The sequence below is a fragment of the Trachurus trachurus genome (assembly GCF_905171665.1).
Source record: "Trachurus trachurus genome assembly, chromosome: 1".
NCBI classification, from domain to species: Eukaryota; Metazoa; Chordata; class Actinopteri; order Carangiformes; family Carangidae; genus Trachurus; species Trachurus trachurus.
Window position 1 is genome coordinate 4,596,994 of NC_139891.1, and position 18,684 is coordinate 4,615,677.

At 42.8% G+C, this 18,684-nt stretch overlaps 1 protein-coding gene and 1 long non-coding RNA gene across 2 annotated transcripts in view; one reads left to right on the forward strand and one right to left on the reverse strand.

Annotated features, from left to right (window-relative positions):
* The window catches only part of LOC310990425, a 167,479-nt gene that overhangs the window by 37,883 nt on the left and 110,912 nt on the right, over nt 1–18,684 (forward strand). The window lies entirely within an intron of this gene.
* mri1 (methylthioribose-1-phosphate isomerase 1) lies at nt 3,492–16,725 on the reverse strand. Its single transcript, XM_083971769.1, has 6 exons — nt 16,116–16,725; nt 14,905–15,128; nt 10,540–10,709; nt 10,261–10,437; nt 9,109–9,333; nt 3,492–5,371 (listed from the first exon to the last, which is right to left on the reverse strand). Exons 1-6 carry the CDS (start codon nt 16,245–16,247, stop codon nt 5,238–5,240), a joined length of 1,062 nt encoding a protein of 353 aa, XP_083827895.1. The 5' UTR covers nt 16,248–16,725; the 3' UTR covers nt 3,492–5,237.

Genomic DNA, 18,684 nt, shown 5'->3' on the forward strand with positions numbered 1-18,684 from the left:
GTATGATTTCCCCGGAAGAAGAAAGAAAGAAAGAAAGAATTCCTAGGAATACAATATCATCATCAATCATAATAATAATAATAATAATAATACGAAGTTTTTCACTGTGGTTTTATTCTTTTAACTGTATTGATGTGAAAGAGAAATCTCTTAATTCATGACTGCACTTTACAGCATTATATTCATATACATATATATAAAAAAAACCCAGTTTGGAACCGTTTTCACATGTTACAAAATTAAACCCAAATCAATCAAGTGATTATCAATAACAACAATAACATACTTGCACTTAAAGAGGCCATCTGAACAACACTCCTTCCATGGTAATTGCAGGCCATACTAATCATTTGCTAATACACAAGCACCTGCTTTCATGAATCAAATCAATGTTGAAAGTAGTGGCAAGCAGCGCTGAATTTTGGCACCTGATTACTAGGCATGTGTTGGGCTTCGCAATGGTGGAACCTTCTTTTCTTTAATTACACTTCGATTTCCCGCTGCTTCAAAAACATGGTGTAAAAACATAATCTAGACATAATTGAGATGCAACCCAACATAACACACCAGCCTGAATGTAGGCTACTTTGGCAAACTAAAAGCACCGCCGAAAATTATCAATCACTCTGGGTTCAAGATACAAACATTAGTTAGATGTGGAGAATTTCAGACCAGATTTTTTATTTTATTTTCTGCAATCTGTCAATGTGCTGTGCTGCAGCCTGGCACGTTGAGTGCTTGTGTTCATGCATTTCAGTGTTTGAGTCCGTGTGGGCAAACGGAGAGGTAGTGTGTATGGTTGAGGAGGCCTCCCCAGTGTGGTGTACTAATGGCCTAGTCACGAGAAATCACAATGTCATGAAAAATAAAAAATAAAACAACAAACCACAGCCAAACAGTTATATAACCATGATGTACAGACAAACAAAAAATGTCATACCTCTTAAAGATTTAGAAAGAAATAATATGCGGCTGGTCTGACGGCCACAAAGTTGCTACATAATGCCTGGAACACTGTCTAACATTGGCCCCAAAATGTGTCATGTTTTAAACTGTACAAAAGAAAGAAAGAAAGAAAATTCAAATACACAAGTGTTTTTGACCTCCCAGCATCTTTGTGATATGAGGTTTGATGGGTGGACAGAGGAGGAAGAAGAAAATCGAATAACTCAGCGAGCTTATATTACAGCATTTTTAAGATATGGACAATGACACTATGGATACTGCAATTAATTATTATCATTGACATTAATACGTTTTTTTATTTTTTTTTCCATTTGTTTTTGTTTTTTCCTGGGGGGAGGTTAGGGTTTGGGTGGGGGTCTCTGGACCTCTTAGTGGTCCTGTCAGTAGAAAGGTGAATTTGTGTATTTACCACATCTTTAAATGAATGAAGTGAATGAGAAAAGTCAGCACTGGTAGTGAGTGAGATCAGTGAAGGGAGAGTAGGAAAGTAAACTGGTGTGAAGTGTGTCCGAAACCGTCTCATCAAGCTCACAGAGAAATCCAAGCACAAAAGTCAGACAGTCGTGTCTTTGATCCGTCAGGCTATATAACTATTGTGAAAATAACCAGAAATCCCACATGATGGAACTATGAGAGATGAACTGTGGGTAATGTAGGCATCGGATTTTGACTAGAAAGAAGAGAAGGTGAGGTTGTCAGTTTGTTTTCTGGCTGTCTCGAGGTACTTAAGTATCCAAAAGTACATGCTTTTAAATTTATTTAAAGTAAAAGTAAGAGTAAGAGTAAATTTCTTATTTTTCACATCAATGAATGACTATAATTTTTTCTAAATGAATTTAAGGACCTTTTAACTCTTGTTTCTGAGAATTAACTCTTTGAAACCCCCTGCACTGATGTGCTGCTTTTAGGGGTTAGGGTTTCCTTCTTTGACAAACACAGCTTGTGTCCAATAGGATTTTAGAAGAAAAAAAAAGAAAAGAAAAAAGAGCAGACCTGAAAGCAACGAGTACTTTTCAGCCTTCCTAGAAATTAACTCGAGTAAAAGTAAAAATATTTGTCTTGGAAATGTATTCAAGTAAGTGTAATAAGTACCAAATAAATCTAATACTCAAGTAAAGTACAAATCCTCTGGATATTTTACAGTACTCAAGTAAATTTACTCCGTTACTGTCCACCACTGTATATAATGTGTTTGGTGGAGTGTTTCTAAATGCAAACCTCTCAGAGCTTGATGAGACAGTGGCTCGGCTACGTGATATTAATCGGGGTGGAGGAAGGACTGAGGGTCTGCTGTCTCTGCTGTCTCTCCTGTCAGGACGTATATGTACCGGTGCTGCACCTGTAAGGCAGTGAGGGCCCTGTGACATTCAGTACAGTTGGTGCCTAAACCTTACAGATCCACGTTTCAGGAACTTTTTTTCTGTGATGCCTGTTTAAAAATAACAAAATGCATCACAGGATCAATAGCCAGGTGGTGTGCACTAACTGCACTAACTCAGCACACACCTTTCATAGAGAAAAACAAACGTACGTATGACACTGGAACCCAACACAGGTTCAACTAGTGTTTTAAAAGTCATAACAGTCTATTGCTTTATGGGTGAATACAATGTCAGTGTCGGGTTTTAAAACTGGAGTCGGTGCATTTTGAAGGTAAAACTGAAATTAATAGTAACTGTCTTCAATACGTTGTCACTTAGGTTTAGTTAAATAATAATTAAGCAATAATTTCCAACAATGTTTTTTTCCCCCCCCAATAACAAGTATTTCCCATTCACATTAGTATAAGATTGAAAAAAGTCGCAAATATTCACATTTCCAAATCTGGAACAAGGGAATGTTTAGAAAAAAAAGTCTAAATAAACTGATTATGTTTCAGCACTATTTTGACAAATGCTAATAATATGGGCTTTGTCTCCTTTTTATTCCTGTTTTTTAATCCTGTTCTGACAGGGTTAGAAGAAATGAAGTTATGGAGAAAACCCATTGTGTCGTCCTTAATGTCTACATGTCCTTAGTTGCCCTTGTTGGTGGGCTGGAAGTCAGTCTGGAGTTTGAACGGCACGTTTGTTACGAGAAGGAATTAATCCAAAATAGTCAAAACACATTCTGAAGTGAAGCACGAAGGCAAGAAGTGACTGAGCGTCTCGAGTCCGGCCTGATCACAGCCCCCCCGACTTCATCTGAGCTGAAAATTACATTCTGATTGTTGTGTTGTTTAAAGTTGTATGCACAGAGCTTCTGCGGAAGGACACTGTATAGTGTGGAAAACACCCCACTAATCTGAAAGGAATAGTTCACCCCAGAATAAAGACAAGACGTTTGATGACCATTGCTCATCCTGCTAAATTTCTGATGCCACAAATATTCGGTAGTTTCCTCTTCTACATCAGAACAACTGATCTTTGGAAAAATCTAATGGGTAAAACAAATTAAGCTGCTGCCCCCCCCCCCCCCAGATTGACATTCACCAGCTTCTATAGCTGATGAGCGGGTGCAGTGTGGCGGACTGGTAGACAAGTCAGTCTGTTGTAACCGATTGTTGGCAAACAGTTGCTTATTGACACGCTGTGTGGACACAGACAACAGAAACATTAATTTAGAGCAACGTTTGTGTCAAACTGACAATTCAAAGTCCAATATTTACTCCCCCTCCAGCTCGTTCAGGCTCCAGCTCCTGAGGGAGAGATCTGGCTCTTTAAATGCTCATCGTGCCACTACGTTCATCAGCTAGTCGCCCACTGCCTTTTCTTGGGGACTGCAAGATCAGGTGGAAATTCTCTGTTGGTCCATCACTATGGGCAACATGATGAAATAATTCATTCAGTGCTTTCTTTTGTAGCTTTTGGAGAGATTAAGTTTATCGATTAAGTTTATTCTAAGGGTGTAAAATAGTTAATCATCACTTTGTGGGTCTGACTTAGAAGAAAAATGATGAGAAGCACTTGTCTTTGTGTACACATGAGCAGATAACCAAACTTTCATTTTGGGGTGAACTTTTCCTTTAATCGTGATGCCTGTATTACAGAAATACAACAGCATGAGGAACTCCTCAAATGGCAAAAATGACACCGATTCCTTTCAGAGATTTTTTACATTTAGTGTCCTGTGCGGTGTTGTGAACATCAGTTGGATGAGTATTATGTAGAGTAGTATGGTTACATATATATTTGTATGTCTATATATATGTGTATATATACACAAGTATATTATGATAGTACAAGTGTAGTGTGATATGGGGGGAACGGGAAATAGCACATTAGAAACAAGGAGTGAGGTATAAATACAGCCATGTGTTGTCATGGACTTCAGCTGACTAATGAGGACTGATCGAAAAATTCTACTTGATCAAAATTTTGCTGCGCAGGCTAAAAAGAGCGAGTGAAAGAGGCTTTTTTAAGATCACTAGCAATTTTTTGGTTGTAAAATCTATGAGCTAAAAAACTGGATTATACCCCTACAAAAGATCTCAACATAGAACAAAAGAAATTAAATGTTAATATAACATTTTTGATGTCATATTTAAATTTTAAATAACCACATATTTGGTTAAAATAGCAGTACCTTTTCCTAGCATGGGTTAGTTTTCTACATATGTACACACTAACAGCAAGGATATGTATATTAACAAGTGGGTAGCAGCATTTTTTTTTTTAGAAACCATGGCTAATCGAAATCCCTACTTTGATCAAAATCAGCAATGTCTTAGCCTTTGTGGTGGTTTTTTTTTGTTTGTTTGTCGTTGAAGAAAGCCTGAAAGATTATCTCAGTAACCACTCATAAAAACAGATTTCCAAATAGAATTTAAGGAACAGAGTCCAGCTGTTATCTGTCGCAGAAGCCAGACAAAGAGGCGGTGAGAGGGAATGAGAAACAGTCGGAAAACTGGGGAGAAATGTGAAACAGAGACACACACACACGAAAAATAAAATAAAAGGACACACATAAAAGAACGGGAGAGACTGCACATGTGTGTCTGCTTGACTCCCTGCAGTGAATAGAATAGAGTGAGGGTGAGTAAAGAGACTGAAGAACTTTTTTCTTTCTTCTGTGTGCACCACTGACATGTAACAGTGACCGTGCGTTTATCCAATTCAAATTAAAACGACAAACCATGAATGTGTGTTGTGTTTGTGTGCGTACGTGTGTGTGTTTTTGTGTGTGACTGTGTGTGCGTGCGTTCTGTGGTGAGATGAGTGTCTTTGAGTGTCTGACGTTAAGGTGCAGTGGTGCACACGGACCAGCGGGGGGCGGGGGGGGGCCGAGCGGCTCTAGAGGGCGGTGAGGCGACCGGTGAGCGCCGCCTGCAGCTCAGAGGGGAGGAAGACTCCCAGCTCTGTGATGATGCCTCCTGTGATCAGCTGGTGAGGAGTCACGTCGAACGCCGGGTTCCACACCTCGATGCCTGCAGGAAACATCGGAGAAGAGCCACAGGGTAGAGCATTTAGAGAAGAATTCAATTTCAATTCCAATACTTTTTTGCCACGTCGACCAGGTCGATTGGAACTTGTTTCAGTGGGGCCCATGATACAAAAACACTCATAACAGGGTTCCTACGCAAGTATGGAAAAGTATGGAATTTGATTTTATACATTTCCAGGTCTGTAAATGTATGGGAAATGGAAACTATTGTATGGAAATATATTTATCTTAAAGGGATAGTAGCATTTTTTTTAAAGTGGGGTTGTATGACCTACAAATAGCCCCTAAGTACTTTAATTGCAGTAGAAGACTCTCTGCACTCCTCCCGTTAGCAACGCCAGCCCATAGCCCTGCCCAGAGATTTACAACATACAGTGTTGTGAACAGACCCAAAGAAACCGCCTAAAAGAGGTTTTACCTGAAAAAAAAATACACAGTTCCATTGTTCGCTATAATATAATTTTTCAACCAACTCACGTATCCCTCCGCCCAGGGTTAGCGCCCGCCGATCAGCAGTTGGTTAGGTCCAAATAAAAACTGTGTTTTTCCTGCACTTTGAAGGGCTGGAAAAAATTATATTATAGCGAACAATGGAACTGTGTATTTTTTTTTTTAGGTAAAACCTCTTTTAGGTCGCGAAAATAGGCCGTTTCTTTGGGTCTGTTCACAACACTGTATGTTGTAAATCTCTGGGCAGGGCTATGGGCTGGCGTTGCTAACGGGAGGAGTGCAGAGTCTTCTACTGCAATTAAATACTTAGGGGCTATTTGTAGATCATACAACCCCACTTTAAAAAAAATGTTACTATCCCTTTAATATTTATCTGGGTTTGGTCTCATCTGAAGTTATTTGGGTTAATTATTATTTTGTATGCGCTCTATTGTACCTAGCTACAATCTCCAGGAAATTATTTGGTTACATAATGGCATACACATGAAAACAAATGATAAATTGCATGCTTTTTTATATTATGCATTTACTATTTACTCAAATATCACAAATAATTTGAATTTTTTTTACAGAGAAGTCTGGAAATTAGGGTCTGGAAATTTTTTTGGGGGGAAATTTCAAATGTGTAGGAACCCTGTCATAAGATCAGATTCAGACAATAAAAAATAAAATAAAATAAAATAAAATAAAAAGAGATTGAAAGAAAAAAAAAGTACCTGTGGCTCCCTAATTTTTTGAGTGCAAGATTTCTAAGTTTGGATGCAAACAAGCTCCATGGAGCAGAAGAACATGATACACAGGAAATGTTTGAAGAGTTCATTTTCAAAAGCTGATAACTCAGAAATGGCCATTTGTCCTGTTTGTCGCACCTCCTTCTACGAGTTTTCACAAGTTGTTTACCCGAGTAAGGAAAACAAATTTGATTGGTCGTTATCGAATCCGATGCGAAAAAAAACTACCCCACTTTCATTCCAGATTTACTCGAAAATAGAATTTTGCACAAAGTTTGGCCTACATCGTCTGATAGATGAGTTAGTACACTCATTTTATGACCCAGAGTGGAATCAAATTCATTTTTCTTTTCCGTACACCTTTAAAACATTTTCAAAAAATTGTATTATTATTATTTACACCAGGTGATGTCAGTCAAACCAAAATTGAGTGGCTTTGACCAAGGAGATGAGACGTAACAAAACAGTTATTACACATTTTGCTGATTCTGTTCTTTTAGAAGAATAACTACAGAATAACTGACGGGTGACCAGTGATCTATGTACACCATCACAACATCCATGGTTGCATATCTCCAAGAACTAATCTTTACCGAGTCTTTCCGAGCTGTATTTCAAAATGCGATTTCCAAGAGGGAGCAGAGCACAAGAAAGGAGAAGAGGAAAGTTTAATAGAGATGAAACTCTAACATAGGAGCACACATCCTCCTCCTCCTCCTCCTCCTCCTGCTGCTCTCTAGAGGCCAGTGTGCTCATTAAATGAGCGTGCTTTAATTACTATGATGTCACAGAACACCTCTCTGCTCTGGCAACGTAATTATAGATCAAATGACTGTATTCAGCTCTCACTAACTCACCTAAAACACGCAGCTGGCGTCCACTCTCACATGCTCATGCAGCTGCAACGGTCCTGATTTCAACGTGGCCTGGGACCTTTGTGCCGTGCCCCCTCATGTCCTTTCATTTCCTCCCTGTCACTGTCTAATGAAGTCATAAAACACCCACCCGCCCCCCCTCCCTCCTCTCTCTCCGCCCCACACTCCCCTCAGCAACTCTTTTACAGGCGCACAGGAGCGAGCGCTCTCTGAAATCGGAGCCTCACACTTTCCTGACCACAGAAAAACGTCTTTGTACAGGTAACGTGATTTCACAAAGTGCCGTTCGCTGGTCCGTGCGGTGCGTGCAGCCTCTTTTCACGCCAGCACTTACGCTGCATGTGGTTTCAATTAAAGTCAGCGAGGGCACAGCGCTTAAGGCTTAGGATGGACCCTGGAAGTGGGCCACACTCATCCAGCTCTCCAAGCCTGATGTCTCCTCCTCGCTGACAGCCCTCTGCTCTGCTCACTGTTCTTATGTATTCACGTCCTTACAGAGCCGGCCCAAGGCATAAGCGAACTAAGGGCCTGCTTAGGGCCCCGCGGCCACTAGGGGGCCCCAAGAGCAATTACAGTAACAACAAAAAAATAATAATACATATTTTTTGCATGTATTAGAAGATATATAATTGTACAAAGCTTAGGAACTGGGCCCATGTAAGTCCACTAGCTTTTCTGCTGTTTTGCTAGCAGTCCCTGGCCATGTGCATCTGTTTACAAAGAAGCCATGAAAAATCAATATAAGGCCATGTGCATTTGTTTACAACTGCCGAAAAATCAATACATGGAGCAGTGAAATAAGTTTTTTAAGTGCATCCACCTTATTGTTCCACATTGTTAGCCAAGATAACATTTCTGAAATTCAGTTTACCAACTTTTCAGTCCCCAGCACTAGCGTTGGTGCCCAAAATAAGTGATTTGAGGGCATCCCCCCCAAAATTTTAAACATTAGTTTTTTTATTATTGCTCACTAGACCAGTTTTATAGCACACACAGCCATTCTTGCCACTACAATGATAGGAACGTCAATAGGATAATGCAGCCTAAACGACATTGCCAGAGCCACAATGAGTTTATAGTGGGTGTGTGAATGATCAACAATCAATGTTATTTGCAAAAATAGAGGGCCCCAAAATCTAATTTTGCTTAGGGCCCCATGGAGGCTTGGGCTGGCTCTGCGTCCTTATACTTTTCTCTCAACCACATTTCCTCCCCAGTTCTAACAAGTCATGGGAATAACAGCATTATATCCACCAAGTTTCCGAACATCATCTACAAGAAGCCGGTTTTGCATTTCCGGTGGAATTGTACGTTTATGTTTCCATGGTTTTCAGTCGTTGTCATGGTTGCGGTAAACCCATGGATCTACTGTATTAATGCTGGCTTTTAACACGGATGTCAATTTGTATGATATCCATTGTTAAAAGCCGGTGTGTGATGATCTATGCGTTTTACAGATTTTCATTGAAAAAAAGAAAAGAAAAAAATCCATGCATTTACCGTGACCATGACCGCGACTACAGAAACCGTGGAAACGTAAACATAAAATTCCACCGGAAGAGCAAAACCGGCTAACAAATTGCTCAAATATTTATAATAATTTTAAAAAAAAAGTAACATGCAGAACGCTGGTTCCAACACGGCTGTCGTGCCATGCGTCTTACCCGGGGCGGCGATGGGGACACCGTTTATACTGGTGAGCTCCTCGGGGGGGCGCACTTCGATGATGATGTCCCGGCCGCTCTCCAGGCTCAGGTCGCAGGATGTGCTGGGCGCGGCCACGTAGAAGGGAATCCCGTGGTGCTTGGCGGCGATAGCCAGCTGGTACGTGCCCACCTTGTTGGCCGTGTCACCATTGGCGACCACCCTGTCGGCGCCCACCACCACAGCTGAGAGGGAGAAGGACAACATGAGGAAAAAGGGGTTAAAGGGATACGCCAACATTTTTTTGTGTGTGTCTTGCCTCACTCCCGAGTCCATGACAAGCAGATAGACACCATCCTTTCGACTGTGCGTGCAGGAACAAGGGAGATACGGGCAGAGCTGGTGCACCGCTAATTAGCTTAGCTCAAACTCTGGAAGTGCATAAGTAGTGTTAGCCTGCCTCCACCTAAAGTCATCAGAGAAACTCTTCAGCCGACGGGCCGATCTTCGTCTCAGAGCTGACAAAACTCTCCAGTAAGGCATCTTGAGCGGTCAAATGCCGGTAACGGGACGAGATCGGTCAAAACGGAGGGTTCAAGCAAAGACGGTTTATTTTGGTTCAAGCTAGCTACATCGAGGGTAGGTTAGCTTCCTCTTTCAAAGTAAAAGTGCAAATTGTATCATCATGGTTTTCTGTATGTAAAGGGCAACGGGTGTTTTATTTTGTGAAAGTAACCGGAAGTGCGTTGGTCACAACGGCTAGCTTGAGTAGCGCCGAATTCGTCCGAACAAAATTGTAAATAAACAGCTGGTATTTAGACAAATTAACGACACACTGCTGATCTAAACGGCTACTTTCTCACCTAAAAATGTTTGAAATGTTGATAAAGTGATATATTTACAGAGTTTAGAGCTAAAATGAAATCAGCTTCTGACTGTTGATTTCAGCTCGAGTAGCAGGCAGGCTAACACTACCTATGCACTTCCAGCGTTTGAGCTAAGCTAATTAGCGGTGCACCAGCTCTGCCCGTATCTCCCTTGTTACTGCACACACAGTCGAAAGGATGGTGTCTATCTGCTGGTCATGGACTCGGGAGTGAGGCAAGACACGAAAAAAAAAAAAGAGAGTTTGAATGAACTGAGGGAAGAAGAAGAAGAAGAAGAGACAACACCTGTGATGTCCATTTCTCTCATGGTGAGGGCCGCCATGCTGTCTGTGATGAGCGTGGCGGGGATTCCCTCCGCCACCGCCTCGTACGCCGTCAGTCTGGATCCCTGGTTGTACGGTCTCGTCTCTGTGCAGTACACGCGCTTCAGCCGGGCCAGCGCGTGGAGGCTCCGCACCACGCCTGCACACAGGAGCAAGAGCCGGTTATTACAGTTACAGCGCCATCAATATTTTAAACGGTCGCCCTCTTTTCTCATTCACGCTGTGCAGCTGCGGAACTTACCCAGCGCAGTCCCGTATCCAGCTGTGGCCAGAGAGCCGGTGTTGCAGTGTGTGAGGATGGTGACGGAGTCCCTCGGGACGCCGGACAGGATGTGCTGGGCGCCATAGTTACCGATCTTCCTGTTGTCGTTGACGTCACGCTCCAGCATGTCTTCAATCCAGGCAATCACGCTGTAAAGGAGGGAGGAGGAGAGGAAGGCACAGGAGGTGAGAAATTAAAATTCACCCCCTCTCGTCTGCCAGTGTGAACATCACGTGTCCATCAAGACTGTTTCTGTCCGTCCTGACCAGGGGTGCAGATCCGATGTCAGGATTGGGGGGACCCGTATGCAACTCATACCATGCCACCATAAATCACAACTTCATAGAGGCTCGCCATATCATTCAAAAAGCACTGCACAGGGAATCATTTATTGTATTTACCTGTCTTGTTTATTTGTCCTAAACAGCCAACAGCGCGTATCACTGCTGTTATATTATTAAATGTCCGAGACCCTTAAAATGATAATTTACTGTCACATTCTTATCTTACTTATCCTTCCCAGATCCCCAATTCTTCTCACCATCTTCCTTTTCTCCCAGTGTATGGGACTACTTTATACATGATTAATTGATATGGATGAATATCAAAATATGAAGCCCTAAGATTGAGGGAGTCGTTTTTTTTAAAGCCTGCTGATGTGTAAGAAACTACCCATTCATTTGCATCGTAGTGGAGGAGACCAGAGATGGAATGTGGAGTCAGAAATATATTTGTCAAACATCATTTGTTCCACCATTTCAATCATTTCTTTTTAGATGTGAATCTAAAATGTCAAGAATGTGAAGTCTGAAAATACATTTGTTAAATTTTGAATAATTTGGGGTATTTTTATTGGGGGGGACAATTCATGTTTTTCAGAAATTGGGGGGGGGGGGGGGGTGTCCCCCTCTTCCCCCCCGGGATCTGCACCCATGGTCCTGACCTCCCTTTATCGAACATCCTGTTCTCTCCCTCTCTCATCCATCATCTTACCGTCTCTCTCATATCCTCATGTGATCCTCCACTTCCCCTCCTTATAGCGGCTTATCATTGTTTTCTCAATCATAAAGTTGCATATTGTGCACACCAGTGATCATGGAAATAACGGCGCTACTGATGCCACTACTAATGCCGCTACTTTTTTCAGTAACAAGTAATCAAAAAAGTTACGCTGTTACAAACAATAAAATGCACCTTTACCTGACTCAAGAAGTCCTGTTACAAAGTAATACACCCGTTAAAGTGTAGCTAAGTGTTCATCACCTAGTTGGAAAAAAGCTGTTTATCTGGAACTAACCAACTGACTCAGTATTCCTCCGTGCAGACAGGCTCCGTGAGTTGGTTAGTTCCAGTAACTAGTAACTATAACTACTTACTTTTTCAAAGTAATGAGCCCAACACTGTTGCACACTAAGTCGTCAGAGATTCGCCTCCGCAGCTCAACTCGCGCCAAGTTTCGAGACTCAAACATCATCCGAGCGCCTCAGCCACCTCCCTCTCCCCTCTGCTCCATGCTCCAGCTCAGACTAACACTTAGCGCTGGGCCATGTTTAAAGACTATTTGCAGGTTCGGAGTGAAACATGATTAACTCAGAGGAGCTCACATCGCTCTGCTGCACTGAGATTTCTTCAGCTACACAGATAGATTCATCACACAGCACAACAATCAGCGATGGGAGGAAGGGGAGTCTCCAGTGGTTTTAAATACCCAAGACCTGGATCGATCCAACATTTTCCTTTCTCGATAACCGACTCTGATCCTTCTACTGCTGATATTAATTCCCACTCTGACACCGGTGCTTTCTTTTTCCCCCTCCACAATTAAAACCGGAGAAATCATTGTTGGGGGTAAGATGAGAGCAGGTATGCTGTTGGAGCCTGTCGGGACTACAATGACTGTAACTGATATCAGACAGGCTTCTATGATGATACTGACTATATTTAATGTGGATCAGGCACATCTGGCTGACATCAGATCAGTAACAAAGCTTTAAAGGGATAGTTCAACATTTTGGCAAATTCACCTATTGCCATAATCCCAATAGTCATAACAGTAGGTTCATTACCTTTAACTATTGGTGCATGTTGTTTTGAGATCAGCGGGGCAGAGACGTGAGCTGCTCGGTGAACACAATGGAGGTGAATGGTACAGGTCCCCTGTCCCTCATCAAACTCATCAAATACACAATCCAACAACTCGAAAACACTCTTGTGGAGAAGTTGTGACCACATTATGAAATAATAATGTAACATTACGAGACTGAGTTGTTTTTGAGGCAAATGCGTAACTGGAACTACATTCCAGACACGGCTGCTGGGCGGAGTGATTTCAAAGTAGTTCTTCACGTGTCGTAATGTTACATAATTATTCATGACTATTTCACAGCGTGGCGAATATGACAATAGGCGAATTTGCCAAAAATGCTGAACCATCCCTTTAAGTGTATAGTCCTAAGCCAGCAGCCACTGTCCACCTGCCTCCGGTCCTCCAACAAACGGCAGCACCAACATCTCCTGACGCTTTACGCATGTTCTGCTTCTTTGCCTTGTGTAACTAATGAACTCTGTCAATATAACACAACTCAGGGTGTTTCTTTGTCACACTTACAGTTCATCTGCAATGTTGTCGTGTCGTGTATGGGCTTCCCAATTTTCACTTTGTAGATAGATGTTCTGACAACTTGTTCACACAGACACCTACACCCAGCTCTGAATGAGGAGGTGCTGGAGCAGCGACTAACAGCATCAGACGCTCATGGGAAAAACACAAGTTTGTATTATTTTAATTCACAGTACCAGTTCTTACTGCTGAGACTCGGTACACGGTCAGCACATGATACACTGATTGTTTACAGATGAGTGTCTGTTGGGAGTAAAAGGCGCCCCGAGGAGTTTTCCTGAAAACTAACAAAGATTCTGTTTACACGCAGTGGGTACTCTAACGCAGCTCCTCCCTCAGAAAACATTTGCAAAGCTGTTTTTTTTTTTTTTGTTAAAAAAGTTTCAAGCTCACATTGTTTACTTGTTTGCCAACATGCGTCTTCTCTGTCTTTGTTGGTGCATGCGGTGGAACTGACACTGGTGGATGAGTGGGAAACCATTGGCAAGGCTGCGGATTACATCACCCACAGGATTGTGTATCCTTTGTTTGCACACAAACATGGGAGCCCCATTCATAAAAACATTGCTCTATATAGCATCACTAGGGATCGAACTCCACATGGCACCTTTAAATAAATAAGTGGCAGAAGCTGAAGCTGTAAAGACAAATGTCAGCGTCTCTGCTGTGACTGTCACAGACAAGACACACATATACAGGGATGTGCACAATCAGGGTTCCCACTCTTTTCTTGAAATGGTTTTCCAGGACATTTTCAGCTGACGGACATGAGTTCTTACGCCATACACATGGTACCTTATTTTGTAAATTTAATCAGTTTGTTTCTATGTTTATTCCTCTCTCTCAGTCTCTCTCCCAGAAATCTGTAGCAGTCTATGGCTCTAATTTATGAAATAATCTCTTAATCGATTAGAAATTATGACAAATTTATCATGTAAATTGGTGAACCATTTTCCAGGTTTTCCAGATTTCCCAGGACGTGTGGTAACCCTGACAATGTAAATTCAACTGAGCTCTATTTAATTAAAGGGATAGTTCACCCAAAATTCAAATTTCACTCATTATCTACTCACCCTCATGTCGACTAAGAGCTGTGTTGAATTTTCAGAGTCCTCTGTTCCTTCTCTGAGTTACGGGGGGGTCCGTGCAGCAGTATTTGTCCATATAATGGTTGTGAATGGATACCAACTTTCTTTGTCCAAAAAGACACACCAAAAAACATCCAAATACCTCCATACTGCTCGTCTGTAATGTCCCTCTTGTATTGAAGCCCCGACATGAGAAATTGTTCCGCCGGTCACTGCAAATCACGCGAGATTTGCACAGACACAGGAAGAGCAGTGAACTGAGACACTGGGAGCTTCCGCTACAAACAAACTTAAAACATAGACTTATTTAATTTTTTTCAGAACAACAATTTCTCATGTCGGGGCTTCAATACAAGAGGGACATTACAGACGAGCAGTATGGAGGTATTTGGATGTTTTTTGGTGTGTCTTTTTGGACAAAGAAAGTTGGTATCCATTGACAACCATTATATGGACAAATACTGCGGACCCCCCCCCCGTAACTCAGAGAAGGCACGGAGGACTCTGAAAATTCTCACAGCTCTTAGTCGACATGAGGGTGAGTAGATAATGAGTGAAATTTGAATTTTGGGTGAACTATTGCTTTAAATAAGTTAACACAAACCCACTGACAATGTAAATGTGGGGATCGCTCACCTTTCTCTGAGCTGCTCCGAGTTCTTCTCCATGCTCTCGTTCTCGGCGAACTCCATCAGCTCGCGGGCGGCGCGGCCCATGTTGACGGCGGTGGGCCTGGCCGAGGTCAGGTGGCACAGAGACTCCCGGATGAAGGTCACGGGGTCGTCGCCGCCGGCGCCCGCCCGCAGCTCCACGGCCAGGCTGAGGCAGCCCACGATGGCGATGGCCGGGGCGCCACGTACCTGAGAGGAGAAAAGAGGGGGGGGGGGGTTGCAGAGTCGGTCACATCCTTGGTGGTCCTCATCTTTTGGTTTCTATGCCAACAACATCCAACAGCCTCCTCTAAGCAGTTTTCATGAGGATAATTAATCCACATCCCTGATTGTTTGAGTTTTCAGTGATCACAGAGCCAATAGTCGTACCCTGACAGCTTTGACTCAGATGACATAATCTCTGTGTTGGAGTCATTTCTATCTCTGCCATTAGACTCCATTATTATCATGACATCACCCCCCTGCTGATGGCACATTCCTTCACTCTGCCACACACAGGATCAAACATGTATAGTGTGTCTAAGTGGGTTGAGGAAAGAGTGAACGTCTGCTCAGCTCGGCTCTGATAAAGGAACATGTGAGACAGAAAACTTGAACAACATGAAACTGTGTGAGCAGCTCGGTGTGTCAGGGCTTCAGCTCCACCGAGATAAACGAGCTGGAGGTGTCACCGAGTGCAGCACAAGACCAAAACGCGAACAAAAAAAACCCCTGGCAAAGGTCATTAATAATTCATCAATAATCTCTCCCAAAGAAAGAGGAGGAGGAGGAGGAGGAGGAGGAGGAGGGGGCATATTTCATGGGTGGGAAGCTGTGTGCAGATACCTAGTTTGTGGCGCTGGCACATGATAATGTGAAAACTCTAAATAAAGGATGGGGTTTTTTTGGGGAGGGAGGGAGAGGGGGGTGGTGGTAGATAATCGCCGGGTGCTGCAGGTGCATCCCCAAGTACAACACAGGGCCGACAGCGGGAGCACGGCGGCGAGCATATGGCAACACATGCTTGCAGCGGTGGGAGCACAAAAGAGCCCCACAATGAAACAGAGACACAATATGCACGACGGGGATGGATGCACAAACATGCAGCAGGCTGGGGAGTGGGAGAAAGCCCCCCGAGAGAGAAGGAGAGATAGAGAGAGAGAGAAAGGGGGAGGGGGGGAGGATGGAGCTCCGTACCTTCATGGACTTGATGGCCTCGTAAGCGTCCTGCACCGAGCGGATCTCATCGTACGAGGTCTGGTGTGGCAGCAGCAGCTGGTTGAGGATCTGCAGAGACCCGGCCCGGTAGCGGATCGCCTCTAGCGTCATGACCGAGGAGACGGAGCGGGATAGCGGGGAGAGAGAGAGGGAGAGGGAGGGGGGGAGATCACACGGATGGACCGGCGGCGGCGGCGGCTGCGGGCTGGTTGCGCGCACACGCACTTACTCACACACACACACACACACACACACACACACACTCTCTATCTCTCTTTTTCACACACACACATACACTTTCACACACACTCTCCCTCTCTCCGTCTCTCTCTGAGCGGATGCACGTTGAAGTGAGCGCGGCCTGGCTGGCTGCTGTCGGTCGGTCGGTCGGTCGGCGGACTGAGTGAGTCCCGGGAGCCGTCGCAGCGCAGCGGGTGGACAGGACGGATCAGGAGGAGGAGGAGGAGGTGCAGGAGGAGCAGCGGGAGGTGCAGGAGCAGGAGGAGGAGGAAGAGGAGGAGGAGGTCTGTCGTGCTGTGCGGGAGGACACAGAGGGAGAGGAGTGAGAGAGAGAGAGAAGGGCAGGAAACCTTCATACACTGACAGACGGGCAGGGGAGGCAGACACGGAACCACGTGTTCAGCCGAGCAGGAAGCCCTCGCCGCGCTGTCCACGCCCACCAAAGTCTCGCGGGTTGTCCAATTTTAGCAAGACTCCCCTCTTCTTCTTTTCAGCGCCTGCATGTGTGGTGTGTGTGTGTGGTGTGTGTGTGTGTGTGCACCATCCCCCCGCTCATCTTTTCTGCCTTTGTCAGGGAAAATCTCACATTCACATTTCGTTATTAGCATAAGACCAAAGCCCCAGAGCTTCTCCCCCCAAACAACAGCAAACACTGTCTGCAAAGAGACAGAGAGAGAGAGCTCTATTTCTGTCCTGGGGTTGATTGTTTTTTTTTTTTTTTACTGTTGTCTGTAGTTGACACACACTTTACCTCCCCCCACCCATAAACACTGCTGTAACGTTAGGTGTGAATAAATGACATGAATTGCTCAGCCATTATTTTCTATTATTCTAATATTGCTAATTATCACTCTTTAAAATAATGCAGAACTGAAGGGAAGTGTGAATATTTGTAGGTGAGAAAATACAGAATAATTGTTAAGATTGAATATGTTTTATTTTAACTTTGCATACCATACCATACCAACTTTATTTATAAAGCACTTGAAAAACCCAGTGGACCAAAGTGCTGTACAAAATTACACATAAAATATACAATCGGCATAAAACACAAAATGTACATCAGACATCAAGCAGAATAAAAACAATAAAAATAGCATGATAAAATACTTCTTTTGAACAGAATATAATAGTCTTTATTGTTATTGCACACAACTGGGCAACAAAATTGGTGAGGCCTCCCCCCCAGTGCACTTAAAACTACTTAAAAACAGCCTATTGATAATAAATAATAATTAATAAAAATGAGAAATAAATAATCAGGAATTGGGACACACACACACACACACACACACACACACACACACACACACACACACACACACACTGTTAGTGGATGAATATTGTGAGAAATGGTCCCCTTTTTTGTGTAGATTTGGGTAAAATACACAAGATGATCCCAAACAGAAAGTTTTGATTGTGACCTGCCAAAAGGCTGTAGATGTACATTTGTAAGTTTATGCATGATTTTGTAGTACATGGTCCCTTTAAAATAAATAAATAAATCAATCAAAAAAAGTACCAAGCTGATAGGAATATGTTGAGTAGGCTACTATGTTTTCTGTGTTGAGCCAACATGTTGAACAATGAGCCAATGACACAAACTCAGAGCTGTTACAACTTTATTCACGTTAATACCGACCTCTATTTCTGTCCTGGGGTTGATTGTTCTTTACTGTTGTCTGTAGTTGACACACACTTTACCCCCCCCCCCCCCCCCACCCCCTCCCCCACCCATAAACACTGCTGTAGGTGTGAATAAATGACATGAAGTAGGACTATTGCTAAACCATTATTTTACATTCTAATATACTACTCCTAATTATCACTCTTTAAAATAATAATGCAGAACTGCAGGGAAGTGTGAATATTTGTAGGTGAGAAAATACAGAAGAATTGTTATGATTTAATGTTTTATTTTAACTTTGCATGATAAAATACGTCTTTTGAACAGAATATAATAGTCTTTATTGTTATTGCACACAACTGGGCAACAAAATTGGTGAGCCCCCCCTAAAACTACTTAAAACACTACGCCTATTGATTAATAATAATGAATAAAAGTAAGAAATAAATAATCAGGAATTGGGACACACACACACTGTTAGTGAGAAATATGGATGAATAATGTGATTGATTTATTTTAATAAAGGTACCATGTACAATCAATCAAAAAAGTACCAAGCTGATATGAACATGTTGAGTAGTTTCTGTGTTGAGCCAACATGTTGAACAATGAGTCAATGACACAAAGTCAGAGCTGTTACAACTTTATTCATGTTAATACCGACCTCATACATAAGATACT

Excerpts from the sequence above, each read along its gene's own strand:
- mri1 (XM_083971769.1), bottom strand. The coding sequence starts at position 16,247 with ATGACGCTAGAGGCGATCCGCTACCGGGCCGGGTCTCTGCAGATCCTC. Across the intron at positions 10,710-14,904 it reads TCGGAGCAGCTCAGAGAAAG|CGTGATTGCCTGGATTGAAG; the intron begins GTGAGCGATCCC and ends CCTCCTTTACAG. Across the intron at positions 10,438-10,539 it reads TGGATACGGGACTGCGCTGG|GCGTGGTGCGGAGCCTCCAC; the intron begins GTAAGTTCCGCA and ends TCCTGTGTGCAG.